The sequence below is a fragment of the Poromitra crassiceps genome, assembly GCF_964638095.1.
Source record: "Poromitra crassiceps genome assembly, chromosome: 9".
NCBI classification, from domain to species: domain Eukaryota; kingdom Metazoa; phylum Chordata; class Actinopteri; order Beryciformes; family Melamphaidae; genus Poromitra; species Poromitra crassiceps.
In genome coordinates, this window is record NC_139630.1 from 11511366 (window position 1) to 11538030 (window position 26665).

Genomic DNA, 26665 nt, shown 5'->3' on the forward strand with positions numbered 1-26665 from the left:
TCTTGGGTTCAGCTCGACTTTAAGTGATGTTGCCAATAGGCTACAACTTAATAAAAAAAAAAATCCACCCCCGCTGTCATGTTGAGTGTTTGGTGAAAAAAGTACAAATATAGCAGAGGCTTTGTTTTCAACTGTAGGGCGCCATTCATAAGCCACACACTGCAGCAACAGTCCCACCAGCCAGCGCTGGGCCTGCTTTGACTTGACGCAGGGTTCGGATCAGGGTTGCCAACTTCTTGAAATGGAAATAAGGAACGGGGGGGGGGTGCTGGTAGTGGACTTAAATATAACAATCGCATAACTGCAATTGCTTCAGCTTCAACCATTTACACATTATTATTATTATTAACACAAGCAAACACTTTTGCGCATTGCCTATTCCTAGATTATCATCCAAGAATTGTATTTGGGCGTTGCAAAACAAAAGTTTCTCATTCTTAATAAAACAGCTGTATTAAAAAACAAACAGTAGGCTAGTGCAAACAGTATTTTGATATAGGTCAAAATAGCCTACTTCACATTTGCATGTAGGCCTACTTATTCCATATTCTTTTAACAGTGCAAACGGCAACGTTAGGCTACATAGGCTATTCTTTTGAACACAGCAAACCTGCTATGAAAGTTTAAATCATTAGTGCAAAAACATTTCAGATTTCAACTGAAATCGTCTGAACACAACAAAAACAAATGGCATGCTACATTTGTATAGGTACAATGTAAATAGCCTACTCAATGTGCTGTCTTCAGAGTTTAGTTGAATCTAGCAACGCTGACAGCGCTTGATTGGTCGTGACTCACAACAAACAGAATGAGAGAGGCGCAATCTAGGGTAGTTGAACGTAACATGATGACACCCCAGACAGGGTGAGGGGCAGAGCAGCAGCAGCGGCGGCTGCAGGGTTTAACTCGCTCAATACAAATAGCCCTTCACTCTTTTCTTTGCACTGCGTGTTTCTCCAATACGGGACAAAGCGCGTCCCGTATCAGTTCAATACGGAACACGTCTTTTTGTTTACAAATAGGCGACGATTCCGTTTTTTAAGGGACGGTTGGCAACCCTAGTTTGGATCCAACTCCAGTGTTTCCCACAGGATTTTGAGTATTTGTGGTGGGGGACATGCCCCCCCGCGAGATTTCTTTTTAACATTTGAAAGTAAAATGCATGAATTTGGTGTACTTTGAGAAAGCTTAAGAGCAAAATTAAAAGGCTAGATCTATGAAGAACATGTCATCATTACTGTGCTGTGGGTTTACAATGACAAACTAAATTTCTCCCTATAGGTCAGGGATACTCAACTTGCTTTGCCACTTTCGTGAAATGTTAGAAGGCGAGGGGCCAGTTAATAAACAAACAATATACATTTTTCTGTAGTGGATTGTAGGTTTTTGGGGTGTCAGCCGGAGTTTAGGCTGACAATGTTGTGCACACCGGATAGTTAGTTTGGTTAAGTTAGTTAGGTTAAGTACATACATAAGTGCCTGGGTAGCGAGCAGATGGCGGTATTTGACAATTTAGCAGCTAAATCATAGATTATTGAAAGATATTCCATATTCCAGACTGAAATGCTATAACAGAAGTATTGGCCAGAATGACATGAACATTTATTGGACACTTATTCATGAGTATCTTGCATGTAGCGTTCAGGTGCACTGTAAAGAAAAAAAAAATTGTCAACATCTTTTTGTGGTGGTCAAAATCCTTTTGTGGCGGCCCGCCACAAATTCCTTTATGTATGGGAAACACTGAACTCACAAAATGTGCATATCAGAGCAGAATGGAGGTCTGCGCTCTCTGAGTGCACTTGTACTTTTGTTTTGTTTTGGGCTGAGTGAAATGTTACATGGTCTCTCCTGATTCTGAATATAGCTGAAGCATTTGCTCTGACCAAGTCAAACTAATCTCTTAGGTCCCATGCCCAACCCGGAAGATGGCGTGACTTAGGCACTACATTCTAAATTTCATGAGGTCATGTAAACATATATATGGATATTTTGACTTGAATGTAGCATTTTCTGATTTATGCCAATATATTTGGGGTTTTAGGAGCAGTGTTTGGACATGTGTACAGCCCATTGGGAATATGCATCGTTTTGGATTTTACAATTCTGACAGACAGACAGGCCAACAGATAGACAGGCCAACAGACGGATAGGTCAACAGACAGACAGGTCAACTGACAGCTCTGTCCGTGTTGCAGGATGTATTCTGGTGTTTCCAGGTTACCTGTCTGTCCCCAGACTCTCGTCCTATTTCCACATTTCTAAATCTAAACTGAAACGCTCCCTCAGTGAACTGCTGCCAGTCTGTCTCTCTGTCTGTCTGTCTGTCTGCCTGTCTGTCTGTCTGTTTGTCTGTCGGTCTGCCTGCCTGTCGGTCTGTCGGTCTGTCTAATAAATGTTTTTACCACACATTTATTTTACTTGCAAAAAACTGTTTTTGTTTGCAGTATGCCAAGTTCTGTTCTCAAACCTATTCTGTTATAAAGACACAAAAGCACGTCCATATCTTTGGTCCGTCAGTCCGTCTGTCTCTCTGGCCTCTCTCTCTGACCTTAGAAAATGTTTGGATTTTGTGTCCAGGAGCGTTTCCAGTTCCCCTCCCACGTGTCCGACGTGTCGGAGGACGCCAAGGACCTGATCCAGCGTCTGATCTGCTCGCGGGAACGCCGTCTGGGCGTGAACGGGATCTCCGACTTCAAGAGCCACGCCTTCTTCAGCGGGATCGACTGGGATCACATCCGCTCCGCCGAGGCACCCTACATCCCCGACGTCTCCTCGCCATCCGACACATCCAACTTCGACGTGGACGACGACGTGCTCAAGAACCCAGTGAGTCACTCTCCACTTCCTAGTAGAACAATCACTGTTCCCACTTAAATGGGAGCTAAACCCCCAGAGTTCTGGCAGAGCTGCCTCTACTTGGGATTTAAAACAATGCTCAAGGGTCTCAACCTGAGGTAGCTGCAGGGAGCCTTCTCAATGATGTAAGCCAGGGGTTCCCAAACTTAAGAACGCCCAAATCTGAAAGTGTTCCGGGGCCAACCCTTTAATCACAACTCTGATCAGCACATGCAACTAAGATGATGTATATATCATATTCCATTAACAGAGCATGTAAACTTGGACATACGGCAAATTAACAAATCCATCCACATACAAAAAAAATTGGCAAAATACCCAAAAGCCAGATTGCCAGTGTTACTGGTCTGGTTCCAGTCTGACAGAGTGTTACTGGTCTGGTTCCAGTCTGACAGAGTGTTACTGGTCTGGTTCCAGTCTGACAGAGTGTTACTGGTCTGGTTCCAGTCTGACAGAGTGTTACTGGTCTGGTTCCAGTCTGACAGAGTGTTACTGGTCTGGTTCCAGTCTGACAGAGTGTTACTGGTCTGGTTCCAGTCTGACAGAGTGTTACTGGTCTGGTCCAGTCTGACAGAGTGTTACTGGTCTGGTTCCAGTCTGACAGAGTGTTACTGGTCTGGTTCCAGTCTGACAGAGTGTTACTGGTCTGGTTCCAGTCTGACAGAGTGTTACTGGTCTGGTTCCAGTCTGACAGAGTGTTACTGGTCTGGTTTCAGTCTGACAGAGTGTTACTGGTCTGGTTCCAGTCTGACAGTGTGTTACTGGTTTGGTCCAGTCTGACAGAGTGTTACTGGTCTGGTTCCAGTCTGACAGTGTGTTACTGGTCTGGTTCCAGTCTGACAGAGTGTTACTGGTCTGGTTCCAGTCTGACAGAGTGTTACTGGTCTGGTTCCAGTCTGACAGAGTGTTACTGGTCTGGTTCCAGTCTGACAGAGTGTTACTGGTCTGGTTCCAGTCTGACAGAGTGTTACTGGTCTGGTTCCAGTCTGACAGTGTTTTACTGGTCTGGTTCCAGTCTGACAGAGTGTTACTGGTCCAGTCTGACAGAGTGTTACTGGTCTGGTTCCAGTCTGACAGAGTGTTACTGGTCTGGTTCCAGTCTGACAGAGTGTTACTGGTCTGGTTCCAGTCTGACAGAGTGTTACTGGTCTGGTTCCAGTCTGACAGAGTGTTACTGGTCTGATCCAGTCTGACAGTGTTTTACTGGTCTGATCCAGTCTGACAGAGTGTTACTGGTCTGGTTCCAGTCTGACAGAGTGTTACTGGTCTGGTTCCAGTCTGACAGAGTGTTACTGGTCTGGTTCCAGTCTGACAGAGTGTTACTGGTCTGGTCCAGTCTGACAGAGTGTTACTGGTCTGGTTCCAGTCTGACAGTGTGGTACTGGTTTGGTTTCAGTCTGACAGAGTGTTACTGGTCTGGTTCCAGTCTGACAGAGTGTTACTGGTCTGATCCAGTCTGACAGAGTGTTAAGCTGTGTTCACACCAAGATATTTATTTTTCGCTCTGTCGCTTGATTCAACACTTTGGAATCGCTCTGTCGCTCTGTTTAAATCGCTCATCAACAGGCACACGATTTGACGGACATGTGGGGGCTATAACGTTACGCAATGTCATGATATTTGTCCACTACGAGCCACCGTCATTGTTTACAAGCTAAAGCCTATCAGCGTGCTCCTAATGTGAGCTCCATACCGGTAGGACAGACTTCACTTCATGTCAGCTGTCAGCCTGTCAATGCGGTTTGTTGCCACACAATAAACCAGCGGTTTGTTCCAAGCCAGTGTGATCCTTGACTCGCTCTCACACGGCAGCCAATCAGCGTTGAACAGCGAGCGACTGATGCCAGCGTAATTTTGCTCGAGTTGGGATATTTCATCTCGGGGGACGAGCGAATTTTCTCCCTATCGCTCTGTCTCTGCCGCTCGGACGGCCAGCGATTTTTCTCCCAGGTGAATATACGCTCAATCGCTCGTTTGCATTGACTTTGTATGTAAACTCGACGCCAGCGAAAAACTTTAATAGGTCGGTGTGAACGCACCTTTACTGGTCTGGTCCAGTCTGACAGAGTGTTACTGGTCTGGTCCAGTCTGAGTGTTACTGGTCTGATCCAGTCTGACAGAGTGTTACTGGTCTGGTTCCAGTCTGACAGTGTTTTTTCCCAACAGGACATCGGGCCTCCATTGTCTCACACCGGCTTCACGGCTCAGCACCTCCCGTTTGTGGGCTTCACCTACACCACGGACAGCTGCTTCTCCGACCGCGGCTCGCTCCACCGGGTCGGGGGGGCGGGGTCAGGGGAGGGGGCGGGGGGCCAGGAGGTGGAGGCCTTCGAGAGGAGGATCCGCCGACTGGAGCAGGAGAAACAGGAGCTGAACCGCAAACTGCAGGGTGAGACACATGTCAATACTTTGATGTGGATGTAAAGCAGGGCAACAAGGAAAGATCCAAATCTTTTGTTAGAAGGTTACAGTGTGATAACAGCAGCATGATGAGAGCTTAATGTAACACATGTAGGCTTTGACATGAAAACATGGAAACCCAATCATATTTATTATCAGTCTTTCGCAGCCCCCAAACTGCAGTCCACAGAGCACAGGTTAGTGAATAGTGCCCCAGACTCCCAAACAGCAGTTATATCTGACCTAAGGTCCTAACCCTAACCCTAACCCAGACTCTCAAACAGCAGTTATATCTGACCTAAGGTCCTAATGTGTCCTACCAGGGGCTGATATTTCATGAGTTTGGATGTGAAGCAGGTCAAATGAGCAGCCTACTCTCTAAATATCGGCCATTGAAAAACCAATACCCTAAGGTCCACTAGGCGGTTGTGCCTGCCTCTGTAGAGTCTTTGTAATAGCTGCAGCCGTTTAGAGTCTAGACTGTGTGATAGTCTCTTTGTGGCGTGGGGTTGGTTGGGTGTCATATTCAGTGTGGGTCGTGTTTTGACGGCTACCAGGTTGCCAGCGTTGAAAGCACTTACTTGTAGGTTAGGTTGTAAGCAGGCCTGTAGGTTAGGTTGTAGGCAGGCCTGTTAGGTTAGGTTGTAAGCAGGCCTGTAGGTTAGGTTGTAGGCAGGCCTGTAGGTTAGGTTGTAGGCAGGCCTGTAGGTTAGGGTTATGTTGTATCATGGAAGGAATAGCTGAAAATCTGACTGTGTGTGTTTGTGTGTTCGTGTACGTGCAGAGTCCACGCAGGCCCTTGCGGCGCCGGGCAGAGGAGGAACTCTGAGCCGAGACAAGGAGATGAAGAAGCTGAACGAAGAGGTCGACCGGCTCAAGAAGAAGCTGGCAGGTGAGAGGCAGCCTCATCAGGGACAACAGTGCCGCCTGCTGGTCAGACTGGGTATTGCTGGATAGTTGTACTTTCAGCTCCCAGTAGGCAGCACTTGAGCCTGTGGGACTCTCATAGGGCTTTCACACCGGCAGGGCTCCGTGCCGGTTCCGGTTCAAGAACCCTAATCTGAACTGGCTGGCGTGTTCAGACCGAAAAAATTATTGGTTCGGAACCTGAAAAGTTGGTTCTCAGCGGAACCAAAAAATAGTTGGTTTTCCTTGGGAACCGTGACATCATCAGTGGGCGTGTCTCATTCTAGGCTGTGAAAACGAGCAGGAAGGAGAAGAAGGCAGTGACAACACAGAGAAAAATAATTTGCAGTGGTCTCCTGAGGAAACCAAATGTTTAGTGGCGATTTGGGCATCTACCGAATCTCAAGAAAAGCTAGAAAGCAGTACAAGAAAGAGCAAATCATATGCCAAACTTGCAGAAGAGAGGGCCAAGGCTGGGTTCACTCGAACGCCAGACCAAATAATTAATAAACTTAAAAAAATAAAAATAAACTGAAGAAGGACTACCGAATAATGTCCTCCCACTTTGGTTCCGCTTAAACTGGTGTGAACACGGGCTGGTTCGCCAGAAAGCACCAGGGTTCTGAGAATCCAGAACGGAGCCAGAGCCAGAACCAGAACCGTGTCTGTCTGAAAGCGCTATCAGAGAGGGCTTTCACATCATACGCAGCAACGTGCAGATTTTGCGTGAGCCGAATCTCGCAAGCTGGAACCTCAGTGCTACAGAAACCGTATTTTCACCTTTGCCGATGCACTAGCACCAGTTAACCAATCGGCAGCCTTCTTAGTGAGTGAGTGAGTGAGCTCACCCCTCTGTCTGTGTTGCAGACTCTGATAGGCTGGAGCACCAGCTGGAGGAGGCGGTGACGCTCAGACAGGACTACGAAAGCTCTGCCTCCAAACTGAAAACCCTGGAGAGGCAGGTGAAGACCCTAAAGACGGAGAAGGAGGAGGTGCACAAGGTAGCTCACACACACACACACACACACACACATGCACACACACACACACACACACACACACACACACTAAGGCCGCCTTTAGACTGTACAAGTGACCTGATCCCAATGTTTTGCTCAGATGTGGCACAGATCAATCGGATATGTAAATCTGATATTCTCAGATCCATTTCAGGCCTCAATCATATGTGGAAATAAACCTGATATGAATCCAATATCTGCCAATGCCACTGTCACCTAATCGACAGATCGCATATTCCCTGTCACACGTCATCAAAAATGTGACAATCTTATACTTTTCCTCATTTTAATGATGGATAAAGCTACCTAGCCTCAGACAGCCTGTAGCCTGCTAGCTAGCTAGCTAGCTAACAAGCCATGACAAGAGTCACATAAACAAAGCGGATTAAAATGTGTCAGACGATGGTTTTGTACACGGGAGAGTTTTTGCTAATGCTAGCTAATGTTAGCTAGTGCTCAGTTTGGCTAGCTTCTTAAAAAAGGGCTTTTACTAAACCAGATTTTGGGAATAACGTTATCCCACATGGAATTCAAGATAGCTAAAATGTATCGTTGACAATCTGGCCGTGCAGTCTATTAGCTGTAGGCCATCTTGGCAGCCAACTTGCTAAGCTTGAACAAGCTAATAGCAGCTGAATACATAGCTATGGTTTCATCAGTCCTTTCTTTAGCAAGCTAATAATGGCTAGCTGCATACGTACAAACCCTTGTGCGACGTGTACGCATGGAGGTTGTTTCAAGTGTTAAACAAGTGTAAACACAGGTATCGGATATGGGTCACTCACTTTTATAAGTAGATGTAAACCCGGCGGTCACAAAAGTCGGATATAGTCCAAAAATCTGAACTGGGCATCAAAACGTGCAGTGTAAACACAGCCCATTACATACACACTAGTGGACAGTGGACTAAACGCAGTGGATTTGCATCTCTCCTCTCCTCTGTGGGTGTGAGCAGCAGTTGGCGGACTGTCTGGAGCGTGTGAGGAGTCAGAGTAAGGAGTTGAAGGAGGCCCACTCTCAGAGGAAGCTGGCTCTGCAGGAGTTCTCTGAGCTGTCGGAGCGCATGGCCGAGCTGCGCTCCTCCAAGCAGCGCCTCTCCCGCCAGCTCCGAGACAAGGAGGAGGAGACGGACGCCATGCTGCAGAAGATGGACGCCACGCGGCAGGAGATCCGCAAGACTGAGAAGAACCGCAAAGAGGTGAGAGAGAGAGAGATAGAGAGAGGCCTGCTAGGAGAGGAGAGAGAAGACTTCTTAGTAGGGATGCACCGATGCACATTTTTTCACTTCCGATCCGATTCCGATACCTGAATTTGGATATCTGCCGATACCGATATTATTCCGATACCGATATTTTTCTTGAATATACAGTATAGGCAAAGATTTGGCCAATTAAAGATTAAAAAATATATATATACCTTGCAAAAAGCAGACAAAATTAAGAAAATTTACAAGGCAAAGAAGGATACTATTATACATGGGCAAATTACGGCCCGCGCTGGAATTGCAAAAAGATATATACTGTATATATTTCCCCGATTCCGATCCGTGAATTATGTCGGTATCGGCACCCGATACTGATATTGGATCGGATTGGCCCCATCCCTACTTCTTAGGAGATACCTTCACCTTAAAGGAACACCGCCGATTTTCAACCAGCTTTGTATCAGTACAAAATCAGTCGTATATCAGAAAACTCTCAACAGTTTTGCAGGCATTCATTTAGTTTGACAATTATTGAGAGTTGATTTGAGTTAGGTTGTGGACCAATGTGTTCCTTTAAGGCAGAAGGAATAGGACAAACAGCCAGAATAGTTAATGATTTTCCCTTGAGATTAAAAAATTTGCAAATATTGTTTTGACAGTACTATTGTATTGTATTATTTGTGTATTGTAGCGTCATTCCCTTTTGTTTGCCTCCCAGCCGAGACCTCAGGACCACAATGGAAATACGTTTAACGACTTTATTGTGATATCCTGATGAATTATTTTATACTGTATGCTTGTTGCTGTATTGTACTTTTTAATTTGTCAAATAAATTCAATCAATCAATCAATCAGAACAACACACACTAGAAGAACGTTCGTATTAGAACTTGATTGGACCCAGCAGACTGGAGACGTAGTGGGAACCCAAGTTATTTATCGGGTTAAACCATAACTAGCATGAGCTGAAGTCACTGCCAATGCTAATACTAACAATAGTACACTACTACACTTTTTCCAAAAATCAAGTTTGGACGAATTTGAAATTACATTGATTTGTTTGAATGAATTTGAATGTGTACTGCTACTTCCACACACTGCTTGTCAGATGGTTTGTTGTGGTGATTGTGCGCTCAGGAAGGCTCTGCCTCCTCCATTTGACCCTGTCATCACAGTAGACAACAGATCAGGAAGGCTCCGCCTCCTCCATTTGACCCTGTCATCACAGTAGACAACAGATCAGGAAGGCTCCTCCTCCATTTGACCCTGTCATCACAGTAGACAACAAATCAGGAAGGCTCCGCCTCCTCCATTTGACCCTGTCATCACAGTAGACAACAAATCAGGAAGGCTCCGCCTCCTCCATTTGACCCTGTCATCACAGTAGACAACAAATCAGGAAGGCTCCTCCTCCATTTGACCCTGTCATCACAGTAGACAACAGATCAGGAAGGCTCCTCCTCCATTTGACCCTGTCATCACAGTAGACAACAAATCAGGAAGGCTCCGCCTCCTCCATTTGACCCTGTCATCACAGTAGACAACAGATCAGGAAGGCTCCGCCTCCTCCATTTGACCCTGTCATCACAGTAGACAACAGATCAGGAAGGCTCCTCCTCCATTTGACCCTGTCATCACAGTAGACAACAGATCAGGAAGGCTCCGCCTCCTCCATTTGACCCTGTCATCACAGTAGACAACAGATCAGGAAGGCTCCTCCTCCATTTGACCCTGTCATCACAGTAGACAACAAATCAGGAAGGCTCCGCCTCCTCCATTTGACCCTGTCATCACAGTAGACAACAGATCGGGTCAATAGGCCATGAAGAGGTCAAGCCCATCGTGAATTGAGTGAGTGCCCGAAGCGCCCTCTGCTGGATCACAAAAAAAACGACTTCAAACGCTCTGCTATGCTTATAGACTCTATATTTTGAATCCGAACAAGTCATTACAGTTGAAATGTTTTGTTTGTTTGTTTTTTACCATGTTTTTTACCATTTCAAATAAAAAGTGACAGCCCTAGCCAATACTAATACAACCAATACAAATCACTTCTGGCTTTTATTCCGTATTAAACTTGGTGTAGGGTTCATACCTACAAAGTCTTGAAAGTTTGAACAAATGATTATTTTTAACAGTTATGTTTTCAAGGTTAGGAATATCATTGAAAAATGCTTGATTTTCAACATAAGATGGTGTTTCATCTACACCCTATGACTCGTGTAGGCTAAACCAAAAGTCTTAAGATTTGAAATTAAACTATCTTCTTCATTAATAGCTAAATAAGTCCTGTGTTGATCCCTTACTCTGGGAATTAACAAGCATTAAATGATCATGATCCAGAACACCAAAAATAAAGTTAATATTGAACAGCTGGTAAAATAAACAAAATAACTATAGATTATTGCTGTGCATATAAATGAATACAGTCAACTGAATCTTTCACAATTCCATAACATTTATAGTAACAATTTAGATGTGATGATGAAGGCTTCAAGAGTCTAGAAACTTTTGCTTCAGGTACCTTGAAAGTGGTTTTACTCTTAAAAAGCTGTATGGATCCTGTTGGGTTGTGTGTGTGTGTGTGTGTGTGTGTGTGTGTGTGTGTGTGTGTGTGTGTGTGTGTGTGTGTGCGTGCGTGCGTGTAGTTGGAGGCCCAGCTTGATGATGCGCGGGCCGAGGCGTTGAAGGAGAAGAAGCTGAGAGAGCACAGTGAGCTTTACTCCAAACAGCTGGAGACAGAGCTGGACAGCCTCAAGGTCAGACCCAACACACACACACACACACATATTACATCTACCGTATTCCCTCTGATAGACGCAACACATTTTTTTGGGATGAGCAAAACCCGCTGGACATGATGAATGATGCGGAACTTTTGAGTATCGATTTGACCGTCAGTCTATCGTCAAAATCGCTTTGTGGCCGTTAACATAACTCTGTCTCATATATTGCCGTTAGATAGAGTTATATTGTTTTATTGAAACACACCAGTTTTTGTCGATGTTTGGAGATCTCCCTTCTCGTATTTTTTTATGATTTTTTCCACGGTTCTTTTGACGAGATTTCTTGCATTAATTTTGTCTGTTATTTCTTGCCACATCCTCTGTGTGTATTTGTTACGGCTGGGTTAAATTTACTTTGTATAATTTGCTTACTCTAGCCATATTCTTCAAAGAGGATAACATTCTCATCTTTGGTCCAGTTTCTTTTTTTGCTTTTTCTATTCTCGTTGTTGTTGTCCATAACAAAATACTGTCAAGTAACGTTAATGTTGAAGGATGCTGTGAGTGAAGTGAGCAGAGTGAAGCGTAACCATGGTAACTGAAGTGCTCTTGTGCCATATTCTGACAGTAACTACCGTAAAAGCCTCAGTCTAAACACTAAGGCACAGAGAGGCTTTATGCAACACTCCTGAGTGAATCCCTCAGCTTGTCACGGGTCGGGAGTGAGAATGTGTTGAAAGCCTGTGTTGTATGCGGTGATTGGCTAGTTAGGTTCTAGATAACCCTGATTGGTTGCTTTGGATTTTTAAATGAGGAAGAAGAAGGGGAAGTCATTTTAAGGAGTTTAACAAGATAATTTAACATTTTTTGTGACCATCACGCAAATTATTATTCAAAGTAGATTATTTTATATACATTTTGAAACATGACTTTAGGGGGGTCTTTAAGTTTGAAACTTATGGTAGTTTATGCACCCGGGCACTGTCTGGTACCCTCTGCATTTAAGGGGAATAAAGGCATGGGCCAATATTACAGGAAATACGGTATATAGGTATTAATGTGAGGGAGAATAAAGACACCACATGTGATCTGTGTTGTTGTTGTTGTTGTTGACAGCGTCAGCAGGGCAGAGGAGGCGTGGCTTTGGGAGCAGTCTCTCAGGGTCAGGAGGTGTCCCGGGTCAAGACGGAGCTGGATAAGAAGGTCCTGTTCTACGAGGAGGAGCTTCTGAGGAGAGACGCCTCCCACTCCTCCGAGATCAAAAGCCTCCGCAAGGAGCTGAGCGAGTCCGAGGGCCAGAGCCTGTGTCTCAACAAGGAGCTGCTGCAGCTACGAGACAAGCTGGACAAGACCAAGAGGGACAGGTGGGCACTGGGCCGGGCCAAAGCGCCCGTCAATGGATTCAAATAGCAGGTGTAAATTAGGGATGCCAATTTTAACCAATTTCCTTAATTGATTAATTGGTCATGTTAATGATCAATTAATTGATTAAAACATTGTATATAAACAACATTTTGACATACAAAATGCGGGGTTTTTAACGCCTGTCTTTGGGCCTACTTCAACAGGTTAATCAACAAACAAAACTTCCTGCATTAGCTGTCATTGTGACGTGCTGTATTTCAACATTGTATTACAATGTTTACAATGAACACTGTTGTCTTTTTGCGTGTCATTCTCCCACACTGGACTTTCTGCCTGCTTGCTTCTTCCTCTGTATTCACCTTATTATTTGCCCATATAAGGACGCTTCCGCATAACGTCATTTTTTAATCGTCTTTCCGTTTTAGACCCGGAAGTAGATTACGCCTACCGTAATAATTTTTAGACAAAAAGCTGTTTTCAAGCAAAAAAAAACGAATTGTTTTAAAGTTTTAATATTTTTTCGGATGAGAACGTAACATTCCAAATATGTGACCAGTTTATCAAAACAACGCCTATTTGGAAATATTTAACGAGCAGCGAGGACTAACAGTGCTGGCTGTGTGACCAGTCGGACTAGCTAACTGTACTGGCAGTGTGAATACACTGTCGACGTGCTTTTGTAACTAACGTTAAATGCCGACCGGGTACAGCCATTGGCTCCTCGCAGCAGTAACGCTATGAACATGTAACTGAAGTTGGCCGCAGTCGCAGTGTAGCTTCTGAATGTTGCCAAACTTCATTCATAGTTCAGTTTTGTTTTGAAATTGGCCGCCAACTAGCGCTGAACCGGAAGAACAAATACAATTGCGTCTAACACGGAAGACGCAATTGTCACCATGTGTCCAGCGGTGAAAGTTAAATTTCGCCTTTGTGGTGTTAAATAATTTCAGCAAAAAAAAGAGACGAGAAAATAACACATAGCCTATTGTCGATTAATCGGTTATGTTTGATCGATCGATCAATCTAATTATTAACGGTGATGAATCGATTGACAATTAATCATTAACATCCCTAGTCTAAATGGATTAAAATAGTGTGTGTGTGTGTGTGTGTGTGTGTGTGTGTGTGTGTGTGTGTTGACCTGCAGACAAACAGAGATGGACGAGGCAGTGGGAGCTCTGAAGGAGAAATATGAGAGAGAGCGAAACATGCTGACAGAAGACAACCGCAAGCTGACAGCTGAGACCGACCGGGTGAGATATCAATACTACAGTTACACACTACTGTAATCTGCTACTGTAATACAGTTACACACTACTGTAATCTGCTACTGTAATACAGTTACACACTACTGTAATCTGCTACTGTAATACAGTTACACACTACTGTAATCTGCTACTGTAATACAGTTACACACTACTGTAATCTGCTACTGTAATACAGTTACACACTACTGTAATCTGCTACTGTAATACAGTTACACACTACTGTAATCTGCTACTGTAATACTACTACTGTCTTACTACAGTTACACACTACTGTAATCTGCTACTGTAATACTACTACTGTCTTACTACAGTTACACACTACTGTAATCTGCTACTGTAATACTACTACTGTCTTACTACAGTTACACACTACTGTAATCTGCTACTGTAATACTACTACTGTCTTACTACTACAGTTACGCACTACTGTAATCTGCTACTGTAATACTACTACTGTCTTACTACTACAAGTGGCACCTAGGTCCATTCGGACTCAAGCTTGGCCTCATGGCACCTACTCATGTTGTTGTCTTCTGAAGTTCTGACTAGATCATTGCTTGTGTTGTATAAAGCTCAGATGTACGTCACTTTGGATAAAAGCGTCTGCTAAGGGAAATTATAACATTGTAACTGTAACAAAATAACAGCTGAGACCAACCGGGTGAGATATCAATACAATACTTACACTACTGTAATGCTGCTACTGTAGTACTACTACTACTGTATTACTACTTGCACTTCTACTTCTACTACTGTCTGTAGTATTTACTGCTACCCCCATACTCACCCACAGAATAGCCAACAATGCACAATGTGCTCTTTACATATAATTGCACAGTAATAGCAATATCTTGCATACAGTTAAAATTCACCTTTTTATTCTATATGCTATGTATTATCTATCTAGTATAGTAGTTTCTGTACATATATATTTTGTAAGTCCATGCTCCTGACTTGTTTTACCTACTTCATTCACATTCTACATTTATTTGTTTGCCTTCAGTAAAAAAAAAAATATATATATATTCTATTTACTTTTGCCTAGTGTAGTATTTCTTGTCTAATATTTCTTTCTGTGATCTTCTTCTAGCTGTGCTCCTTTGTGGATAAGCTGACAGCTCAGAACCGTCAGCTGGAAGACGACCTGCAGGATCTGTCGTCTAAGAAGGAGAGTGTGGCTCACTGGGAGGCTCAGATCGCAGAGATCATCCAGTGGTGAGTGAACAGGCTCACGTCATGTGTCCAGTATCAGAGCTGATAGCAGAGATCATCCAGTGGTGAGTGGCCAGGCTCACGTCATGTGTCCAGTATCAGAGCTGATAGCAGAGATCATCCAGTGGTGAGTGGACAGGCTCACGTCATGTGTCCAGTATCAGAGCTGATAGCAGAGATCATCCAGTGGTGAGTGGACAGGCTCACGTCATGTGTCCAGTATCAGAGCTGATAGCAGAGATCATCCAGTGGTGAGTGGACAGGCTCACGTCATGTGTCCAGTATCAGAGCAGATAGCAGAGATCATCCAGTGGTGAGTGGGCACAAATGGGAGAAGTTCGCCGCGAGCACTTTCTGCCAGAAAGGGATGACGCAGCACAGAGGAATCGCCATACAACTCTTCATACATGTTTCATTGCATTTCTATTTTGTTTTAAGGATGTTGGTTGTCATGGTTAGGCAAGTAAAACAATGTGGTTAAGGTTATGGTTAGGGGTCGAAAATGTTCAGCTGAAGTTTTGCTTTGGGCTTGTGGCTTAATGCGTAAGGTGCTTGCCTTCCAAATCTGATGACTGGGGTTTGATTCCCGGTCAAACCACATCTTTAACAAGCATTTTTCTTAATTGATAACGTACAGCAATTTGGTTTGGGTTTGGGTTTGGTCGTGGTTAAATGAGAAAACCCTAGCCTTTAAACAAGTTGTTCTTGCCTAATCCTAACCATAACAATCAACATCCTTAAAAGTGAAACAGAAATGCAATGAAACATGTATGAAGAGTTGTGTGGTGATTCCTCTGCTCTGCGTCATCCCTGTCTGGTAGAAAGCCTTCAGGGCTAACTTCTCCCATGTGGTGAGTGGACAGGCTCACATCATGTGTCCGGCATCAGGGCGGCCATGTTTCAGCTGCCACACTTCAGCTCCTGGTAAACCACCCTGATCACGTGACCTTAGCTTCTGTTTCGTTCTATAGATCAGTCTGGCCTCCAGCCCGCCCCCAGCCATTTCCAGTACCGTAAATTCCGGACTATAAGCCGCACCGGTGTATAAGTCGCACCTGCAAAGTTGACTATTTTTTTCTTATATAAGCCGCACCGGACTATAAGCCGCGGGTGTTTTAATGGTATTTTTTTTTTTTTTTTTTTTTTTTTTTTTATTGCGTTTTAATGTTTAATTACCATATGTAAGGGTTCATGCACAGAGGGGATTGTCGGGAAAGAGATGGCTGTTTGAGGAAGCTCCCATTTATTAACATTTCAACAAAACAACATAACACAACACCACCTGTGTTGTTTTTTACAGTGCACACAGTGTCATACAGTGTCATACAGTGTGGTGAAAAGAGGGCAAGAGAGGAAATTAAAACAGAAGTGGATTTATAGTTAGAAAGAGTGCTAAAAAAGAGAGATTTTTTTTTTTTTTTTTTTTTTTTTTTTTTTTAAAGGTGCGGCTTATAGTCCGGAATTTACGGTAATTACAAAGTCCACGGGCCAATCAGGGACTTGCGTCATAGTTGACAACGTAACCGGGCAATCAGGGAACACCGCTGGCAAAACAGTAATGGTGTCTCCCAAAGCAACGAGCAGTAACGTTAACGTTAGTAGAGTAAACACATCCATAAGTGCAGTTATTACAGAAATAGACCCAATAACAACAATTAAAACCAAAACAAGAGTATGCACCAGCCGGAAATGACGTTTTCGTTGTTTTTCTGAGTGGATTTGGATTGGATTTGGCAAGTACTCCCGCCCACTGAAATAACTGGATGGATTGAGTCCAAACTGATACGTAGATCCCAATCTGGGAACCCAGAGTCTATTTTCGTTTTTAAAAATAGACTCTGGGACAGCCCTACCGTTTCTCCCGGTTTCCTGTACAGCGCACCTCTCCTGCCACCGTCACTTCCTTTTCCTCGTCCGTCCTCCACTGTTTCCAGTCTGAATAGCAACTTGCACCGCGACTTTCCAGTAATTTTCCACTGTTGTCGTAAGACGAGTTGACGTCTTCTATGCAGTGTGTTTATGCGTTAACGTTATTAGCAAATAGCCGAAAGGGACGCGGAAAAGGAAAGCGGAAGTGACGGAAAAGCCACCGTCACTTCCTTTTCCGGTTGGTCCTTAGAAAGGCTATCCTGGTAAAACCTTTGTCCTATGGGTTCTGAAGTCATAAACTTATGAGAGAAAATGATTTAGATCTGGCTTCGAAAATGGTCTAAACTTGCGTCTCAGGCCTTCCGTAGGCCGTTCAGCATTTTTACATTCAGCCTCATAGCAGCTTCTGTCATGGAATGGCATGGGACTTTTTACAAATGCTGTGCGTTTGTTTGTGCGTGTGCATGCGTGCGTGTGCACGCGTGTGTGTGTGTGTGTGTGCGTGTGTGTGTGTATGTATTTAGGGTGAGTGATGAGAAGGATGCTCGCGGCTACCTCCAGGCTCTGGCCTCCAAGATGACAGAGGAGCTGGAGACGCTCCGCAGCTCTGGCCTGGGCTCCAGAACTCTGGTAACACACACACACACACACACACACACACACACACACAGTGATACACGCATCACATGGGGAAATGTTTCAGGATGTAAAACATCTTTGGTAAAGTCAGGTTTTGGTCACTCGGAGTCAAAGAGTGAGGGCTTCTTTATGGAGCTGCCATTTTGCATCGAGAGACGTTCAACAATCACACAGGGAGAGAGACCAGCATGCACTGCAGCAGAGAGAGACAGGCTGGGTTTAGAGGTAGGGCAGAAAGGCATTGTGGGAGACGTAGTAAATGACTGACTGCAGTAGGAGGAGAGGAGGCAGGTTGAGAGGAAACACATGATAACACCTCAGCTGGAACATAAGGATCTGACCGTGACCAGTAGCAGTAGTAATACCTGTGTACTATAGTATCAGTAGTAATATGTGTATAGTCAAGTCAAGTCAAGTTTATTTGTATAGCACATTTCATACACAGAGGCAATTCAAAGTGCTTCACATAAAATGGTTGACAGGAAAAGAAAAGAAGAGAATAAAATGGACATTTAAAAGCATCACAACAAAACTTAAAAAAAAGAGTATAAAAAGTACATTAAGCAACTGGCGCAGCAGTTGCAAAAAGAGCAAAAAACTTATAGAGGACTCATTGGTTTTGCATAGTAGCTGTCAGCAGTTAAAAGCGATGGTAAAGATAAAAGTCTTTAGTCTATTTTTAAAAGTAAGTAAGGTTGGGGCAGATCTGAGGTCTTCAGGCAATTTGTTCCAGCTAGCAGAAGCATAGTGGGTAAATGCAGCCTTCCCATGATTTGATTTGATCCTAGGGACAGTTAATAAGCTGGACCCTGTTGACCTAAGAGTTCTAGACGGTTCGTAGCGTGGGAGCAATTCAGCTATGTATTTTGGGCCTAGGCCATTAAGTGATTTATAGACTAATAACAGTATTTTAAAATCTATTAAATATACTATAGTATACTATAGTAATAGTAGTAAATGGGTGTGTACTATAGTAGCAGTACTGCAGTAGTAATAAGTGTGTACTATAGTAGCAGTAGTCATACGTGTGTACCCTGGTAGCCGTATCTGTACTGCACTACCTGTTGACTTGTATTGGATTCTTCCATCTAAATGCTGCCTCAGCGAGAGTCAGGAGTGGCCACGCCTCCGCAGAAGCCCTGGCTTCCTGTTGGTGGAGATAAGAGGGTGAGTGTGTCAGGCACCGGCTTCCAGCCAATTGCTGAGGCAGGACCTCGTTCTGGGCGGGTCCAAGGAGCTTGCATGGCTACTGGCTTGCATGTCTGTCACTCATCAGGCTGACCGCTAGTGACTGGTGGAGCACACTGGTTCCCACACTGGGTTACTGGGGTCTGAGAAGACCTGGAAGCAGCTAATGTGGCTGGACTGGACTGCCGCTCACTGCATGTTTTCTGATTTCCGCACCATTGATCCGAATAAATGGACTACATTTACAGTATATCACACTTGTATCCAAAGCGCTTTACAATATGCCTACATTCACCCAATCACACACCCATTCATACACCGACGGTGGCGCAAGCTGGCACCACCGGTGCAGGCACGTCAGTTTCAGTTCATTTGGCTTTTGATTACCTGAGGGAGACCCATTACCGGAAAAAAAAGTGCTAGCTCCGCCCGCCCGCCTCCAGTTTCGGCGTGCCCCAGTGCCAATTACAAGTGCTCCGCCTCCTTATCTTACTACTACTACAGTCAGTGTATACTAAACGTTCGCTAGCATCTATGCTAACTAGCTGTTGTCATTGGCTTACCTATTGAAATGCTTATAGAAAAAAAAAGCTGTCTTGAGTAGCAGCCAGGAATGACGGAGCATGTGTGTGTGTGTGTGTGTGTGCTATGAGGCTGAGCGGCCAAGCTTACAGCGGCCAGCATGGAGTGGCTGACTGACTGGGAGTGAGACCAAATCCACCTCCCTAATCAGGAGCAATTGGGGGTTGAGTATCTTGCCCATGCGGTGCTGGAGGAGCCGGGTGATCCAACCACTGACCTTCTGATTTGTGCACGAGCCACTGGACCTCCTGAGCCACAGTGAACCCCACGTGATCACGTGATCATCGTGACCTGAAGCTGCCGACCTCGATCTGCAGAATCTTATGCACGGCACTGCTGCCTCTTGATTGGCTGATTGGATAATTGCATGAATATGTGTGAGTGTAAAGCTGTGTTCACACCGAGATATTTATTTTTCTCTCTGTCGCTCGATTCAACCCTTTGGAATCGCTCTGTCGCTGTGTTTAAATCGCTCGTCAACAGGCACAATAATTGACGGACATCTGGGGCCATGCCCTATCGCTCTGTCTCTGTCGCTCGGACGCCCAGCGATTTTTCTCCCGGGCGAATATACGCTCAATCGCTCGTTTGCATTGACTTTGTATGTAAACTCGATGCCAGCGAAAAACGTAAATAGGTCGGTGTGAACGCACCTTAAGTGTGTATATATAGACCTCTAACAGAGTGTGTGTGTGTGTGTGTGTGTGTGTGTGTGTGTGTGTGTGTGTGTGTGTGTGTGTGTGTGTGTGTGTGTGTGTAGGACCCTCTGTGGAAGGTGCGGCGCAGTCAGAAGCTGGACATGTCGGCCCGGCTGGAGCTGCAGTCGGCTCTGGACGCTGAGATCCGAGCCAAGCAGCTGGTCCAGGAGGATCTCCGCAGGGTCAAGGCCAACAACATCTGCTATGAAAGGTCAGAGGTCAAACGCACAGAGGGAGGAGAGAGGGAGAGTTCACGACATGGAGGTTCTTTGCCTCCACGTCATGCATTCAAATCATTTAACGCACACCTATAGGAGTTGATTATCCCGCTTATACCACGGCCATTTGCCCAACAATATAAAATAAAAGCATTGGCACAGTTTTGCACTCAAAATCGAATGTGTTGCACACGCCATAACCTGGAAACCGACTAATACCTGGAGCAATCGTTACCGTCCCGTCAGCTTCTCGTGCAATGGGAACGTCGCTCACCGCTCCACCAAATAGGACGAACCTTGGATACGAGTCGGCAATGGGAGGCAATCTAGTCCGATCAGCTCGTGAGCCTTTGGCTCAGAGTCAGAAAGCTAACGTTATACTGAATGTATTTTGGTGTTTCATGTTTCTTTTGTTTGTATACTGTGTGTGATGCTGCACCGTCTTTGTCTGAGAGCGAACCAAGACAAATTCCTCTCAACTATGTTGACATGGCAAATACATTTATTGAATCTTGAATCAACTTTCAAAGTCAATAACATTGTGTGCGGTTGACAAACGGTAAATATAATTTGCAATATGTTTAACAACAAAGACAGGCTAGCTATCCAGCCATGTCATTGTCACCAAATCAATTAAAAAAAAATCATGAATGATGGCGTAGGCTCCGTCGGCCGCAGCCACAAGTAACATTAGCGAGTTGAATCGCGAATTGGATGTTTGATGCAAAGTATGATTAAGTGGAGAAAGGGCAGTGTAGCCTACTTCTTGCAGATTCTCACCATACTGTGGTGTCCTTGGGTGACTGAAGTAGCTTGCTACACTCAGACTGTTATCAACCGCTCATGTTAGATCTAGGCTGATAGGCTGATGCTAGAGCCAGTACATTCATTTAGAACGCTGCACAGACAGTTTGACTGGAACTGCTTGGTAGGTAGGTGCACATTATTTTCAGAAAATAATGGACACTGCAGCCAATCAGAATCGAGTATTCAACCAGACCATGGTATAATAAACATCTACAACTATGGACCTGATTTCACTTCTCAGTTTATTCTTTCTCTCCCTCTGTCTGTCTGTCTGTCTCTCTCTCTGCCTGTCTGTCTCTCTCCCTGCCTGTCTGTCTGTCTCTCTCTCTGCCTGTCTGTCTGTCTCTCTGCCTGTCTGTCTCTCTCCCTCTGCCTGTCTGTCTCTCTGTCTCTCTGTCTGTCTGTCTCTCTCCCTGCCTGTCTGTCTGTCTGTCTCTCTGTCTGTCTGTCTCTCTCCCTGCCTGTCTGTCTCTCTCCCTGCCTGTCTGTCTCTCCCTCTGCCTGTCTGTCTCTCCCTCTGCCTGTCTGTCTCTCTCCCTCTGCCTGTCTGTCTCTCTCCCTGCCTGTCTGTCTGTCTCTCTGTCTGTCTGTCTCTCTCCCTGCCTGTCTGTCTGTCTGTCTCTCTGTCTGTCTGTCTCTCTCCCTGCCTGTCTGTGTCTCTCTCCCTGCCTGTCTGTCTCTCTCCCTCCCTCTCTCCCCTGCCTGTCTGTGTGTCTCTCTCCCTGCCTGTCTGTCTCTCCCCTGCCTGTCTGTGTGTCTCTCTCCCTGCCTGCCTGTCTCTCCCCTGCCTGTCTGTGTGTCTCTCTCCCTGCCTGTCTGTCTCTCCCCTGCCTGTCTGTGTCTCTCTCCCTGCCTGTCTGTCTCTCTCCCTCCCTCCCTCTCTCCCTGCCTGTCTGTCTCTCTCCCTCCCTGCCTGTCTGTGTCTCTCTCCCTGCCTGTCTGTCTCTCTCTCTCCCTCCCTCTCTCCCTGCCTGTCTGTCTCTCTCCCTCCCTGCCTGTCTGTCTGCAGTAAGCTGAAGGAGTCAGAGGTGAGGAGCAGGGATATGTCTGAGCAGCTGGAGAGTCTGAAGAAGGAGCTGGAGGAGAGCCACTCCCGCTCTGAGAGAGGTGGGCTAAAACACACGCATGCACACACATGCACCTACCTCCTCTCACGCATGCGCACACACACACACACACACACACACACATGCACCTACCTCTTCACACACACGCACGCACACACACACGCACACACACACACACACACACACACACACACACATGCGTGTGAATAAATTAGCCTCATATTAACATGAGTGGTTTGTGAATGGTGACAAAGCAACATGTGTTATTGCCCCCTAATCAAAGCAGTGTAACAGCAGGCCAGCTTCATGGAGCTGTAAGGGCCGACAGCGTTGTAGCACATGAGGACATGAGGATCTCTTTCCCATGCGTTACTGTTACTGTTTCATCTACCTCTGTCTCTCTCTCTCCATCCCTCCAGGTCTGAAGCTTCCGGACTTCCAGGATTCCATCTTTGAATACTTCAACACCTCCCCTCTGGCCCACGACCTCACCTTCAGAGTGAGTCACCTGCCTGCCTGTCTGTCTGCCTCTCTGTCTCTCTCTCTGTCTGTCTGCCTCTCTGTCTCTCTGTCTGTCCGTCCGTCTGCCCCACTCTTGGAAGTTAGTGACGTTGACCTCGCTGACCAGCTGACATCCAGCTGTGGCAGCATTAGCATTGTTAGCATCATATGTGTGAAACGAGCAGTTCACATGGAAGCAGGCCTTCAGTAGTCTGTCATGTTTAAAGACTCATGAATAGGAATCAGTGTGTTGTGTTGTGTTGTGTTGTGTTGTGTTGTGTTGTGTTGTGTTGTGTTGTGTTGTGTCCTGGCCAGCTCTCCTCACACAACAACAGACAGTACTACACCAGTACTAATGAGCTGCTAACCAGTAGCTAAAGCCTACAGGATGGAATGACTCTGGTTAGCCCAACCTCACAGACCTCTGTTAGCCATTAGCTGTTAGCCATTAGCTGTTAGCGAGTTTTAACCATTAGCTGTTAGCATAGTCGCCCAGTGCGCTACTAACTATCAGCTGATGAAACAGGAAGCTGCAACCTGATGAAGCTCTGAGTCTGATCTGGACTAAGTTCCTACAGAAGACACTCAGAATCACTAACATGAGTATTGAATATGTTAATGTTGAATATGTTAATGTTATGTTGATATTGAATATGTTAATGATGTTTAAATCAGCTCCTGTCCTCTGCCCCACAGACCGGCTCTGTCACTGATGTTGACTCCTCCCCCCTGAAACCAGATACCACGCCCCCTTCACCCTCCACCACCTCAGAGCACGATGTGAGTCAAGTCACACACACACACACACCATGCGATTCTCATTCTACAGAACCTTAAAGATACTGAGTATCATCCTGTCTTTCTGTCTGTCTGTCTGTCTGTCTCTCCAGGAACCATTTAAACCAGTTGCTTTCCCAGCCAGCCCCTCCCCCACCTACCAGACCTCAGCACTGACCACACCAAAGGTACACAAACACACACAGAGCTAGATGACAACGCTTGATCTAGGAACTCAAAGAGTTAGATGACAGATCTTTATCTATGAAGTCAAAGAGCTACATGACAGATCTTTATGAACTCAAAGAGTTAGATGACATATCTTTATCTATGAAGTCAAAGAGCTACATGACAGCTCTTTATGAACTCAAAGAGTTAGATGACAGATCTTTATCTATGAAGTCAAAGAGCTACATGACAGATCTTTATGAACTCAAAGAGCTAGATGACAGAGCTTTAACTAGGAACTCAAAGAGAAGTAGATGACAGAGCTTTGTCTAGGAACTCAGACCTAGATGACAGATCTTTTATCTAGGAACTCAAAGAGCTAGATGACAGCGCTTTATCTAGGAACTGACACAGATCTTTATCTAGGAACTCAGAGCTAGATGACCCAGCTTTATCTATGAACTCAAAGAGCTAGATGACCCAGTTTTATCTATGAACTCAAAGAGCTAGATGACCCAGCTTTATCTAGGAACTCAAAGAGCTAGATGACCCAGTTTTATCTAGGAACTCAAAGAGCTAGATGACCCAGCTTTATCTAGGAACTCAAAGAGCTAGATGACCCAGCTCTATCTAGGAACTCAAAGAGCTAGATGACCCAGCTTTATCTAGGAACTCAAAGAGCTAGATGACCCAGCTTTATGTAGGAACTCAAAGAGCTAGATGACCCAGCTTTATCTAGGAACTCAAAGAGCTAGATGACCCAGCTCTATCTAGGAACTCAAAGAGCTAGATGACCCAGCTTTATCTAGGAAGTCAAAGAGCTAGATGACCCAGCTTTATCTAGGAACTCAAAGAGCTAGATGACCCAGCTTTATCTAGGAACTCAAAGAGCTAGATGACCCAGCTCTATCTAGGAACTCAAAGAGCTAGATGACCCAGCTTTATCTAGGAACTCAAAGAGCTAGATGACCCAGCTTTATCTAGGAACTCAAAGAGCTAGATGACCCAGCTTTATCTAGGAACTCAAAGAGCTAGATGACCCAGCTGAACTCAAAGAGCTAGATGATCCAGCTTTATCTAGGAACTCAAAGAGCTAGATGACCCAGCTTTATCTAGGAACTCAAAGAGCTAGATGACCCAGCTTTATCTAGGACCTCAAAGAGCTAGATGACCCAGCTTTATCTAGGAAGTCAAAGAGCTAGATGACCCAGCTTTATCTAGGAAGTCAAAGAGCTAGATGACCCAGCTTTATCTAGGAACTCAAAGAGCTAGATGACCCAGCTTTATCTAGGAACTCAAAGAGCTAGATGACCCAGCTTTATCTAGGAACTCAAAGAGCTAGATGACCCAGCTTTATCTAGGACCTCAAAGAGCTAGATGACCCAGCTTTATCTAGGAAGTCAAAGAGCTAGATGACCCAGCTTTATCTAGGAAGTCAAAGAGCTAGATGACCCAGCTTTATCTAGGAACTCAAAGAGCTAGATGACCCAGCTTTATCTAGGAACTCAAAGAGCTAGATGACCCAGCTTTATCTAGGAAGTCAAAGAGCTAGATGACCCAGCTTTATCTAGGAACTCAAAGAGCTAGATGATCCAGCTTTATCTAGGAACTCAAAGAGCTAGATGATCCAGCTTTATCTAGGAACTCAAAGAGCTAGATGATCCAGCTTTATCTAGGAACTCAAAGAGCTAGATGACCCAGCTTTATCTAGGAACTCAAAGAGCTAGATGACCCAGCTTTATCTAGGAACTCAAAGAGCTAGATGACCCAGCTTTATCTAGGAACTCAAAGAGCTAGATGACCCAGCTTTATCTAGGAACTCAAAGAGCTAGATGATCCAGCTTTATCTAGGAACTCAAAGAGCTAGATGACCCAGCTTTATCTAGGAACTCAAAGAGCTAGATGACCCAGCTTTATCTAGGAACTCAAAGAGCTAGATGACCCAGCTTTATCTAGGAACTCAAAGAGCTAGATGACCCAGCTTTATCTAGGAACTCAAAGAGCTAGATGACCCAGCTGAACTCAAAGAGCTAGATGATCCAGCTTTATCTAGGAACTCAAAGAGCTAGATGACCCAGCTTTATCTAGGAACTCAAAGAGCTAGATGACCCAGCTTTATCTAGGACCTCAAAGAGCTAGATGACCCAGCTTTATCTAGGAAGTCAAAGAGCTAGATGACCCAGCTTTATCTAGGAAGTCAAAGAGCTAGATGACCCAGCTTTATCTAGGAACTCAAAGAGCTAGATGACCCAGCTTTATCTAGGAACTCAAAGAGCTAGATGACCCAGCTTTATCTAGGAACTCAAAGAGCTAGATGACCCAGCTTTATCTAGGACCTCAAAGAGCTAGATGACCCAGCTTTATCTAGGAAGTCAAAGAGCTAGATGACCCAGCTTTATCTAGGAAGTCAAAGAGCTAGATGACCCAGCTTTATCTAGGAACTCAAAGAGCTAGATGACCCAGCTTTATCTAGGAACTCAAAGAGCTAGATGACCCAGCTTTATCTAGGAAGTCAAAGAGCTAGATGACCCAGCTTTATCTAGGAACTCAAAGAGCTAGATGATCCAGCTTTATCTAGGAACTCAAAGAGCTAGATGATCCAGCTTTATCTAGGAACTCAAAGAGCTAGATGATCCAGCTTTATCTAGGAACTCAAAGAGCTAGATGACCCAGCTTTATCTAGGAACTCAAAGAGCTAGATGACCCAGCTTTATCTAGGAACTCAAAGAGCTAGATGACCCAGCTTTATCTAGGAACTCAAAGAGCTAGATGACCCAGCTTTATCTAGGAACTCAAAGAGCTAGATGATCCAGCTTTATCTAGGAACTCAAAGAGCTAGAGATGCGCATCTGGAAGGGGGAGTATTTGTTGTGATCTTTTATTTTTCTACTCCACTTGATTTGAACGACACTAGTTTCCTTTTTAAGTCTTTTATTTTTGTAACTCTTGTCTGTACTTTTGCACTTTTTAATTGTAAATGTATTACTCTGTGTGTGTGTGTGTGTGTGTGTGTGCGTGTGCGTGCGCAGCCCAAAGCTCACCAGCTGAGCATCAAGACGTTCTCCAGTCCCACACAGTGCACACACTGCACCTCTCTGATGGTGGGCCTCATCCGACAGGGCTACGCCTGCGAAGGTACACACACACACACACACACACACACACACACACCACACACACACACACACACCA

The 26665-nt window shown here is 44.9% G+C and overlaps 1 protein-coding gene across 2 annotated transcripts in view; it reads left to right on the forward strand.

The window, feature by feature from the left end:
* The window catches only part of cdc42bpb (CDC42 binding protein kinase beta (DMPK-like)), a 95043-nt gene that overhangs the window by 38121 nt on the left and 30257 nt on the right, over positions 1–26665 (forward strand). Inside the window, exons 8-24 of one of the 2 annotated variants that reach the window (XM_083643607.1) lie at positions 2581–2829; positions 5026–5248; positions 6044–6151; positions 7033–7166; positions 8140–8382; positions 11037–11147; positions 12231–12478; positions 13627–13732; positions 14838–14962; positions 17353–17458; positions 18572–18634; positions 19998–20146; positions 21970–22067; positions 22447–22526; positions 23225–23308; positions 23419–23493; positions 26503–26608. In XM_083643607.1, coding sequence (XP_083499733.1) covers positions 2581–2829; positions 5026–5248; positions 6044–6151; positions 7033–7166; positions 8140–8382; positions 11037–11147; positions 12231–12478; positions 13627–13732; positions 14838–14962; positions 17353–17458; positions 18572–18634; positions 19998–20146; positions 21970–22067; positions 22447–22526; positions 23225–23308; positions 23419–23493; positions 26503–26608 — 2308 coding nt within the window. The remainder of the gene's footprint in view (positions 1–2580; positions 2830–5025; positions 5249–6043; positions 6152–7032; positions 7167–8139; positions 8383–11036; positions 11148–12230; positions 12479–13626; positions 13733–14837; positions 14963–17352; positions 17459–18571; positions 18635–19997; positions 20147–21969; positions 22068–22446; positions 22527–23224; positions 23309–23418; positions 23494–26502; positions 26609–26665) is intronic. The other variant, XM_083643608.1, reaches the window with a different exon arrangement.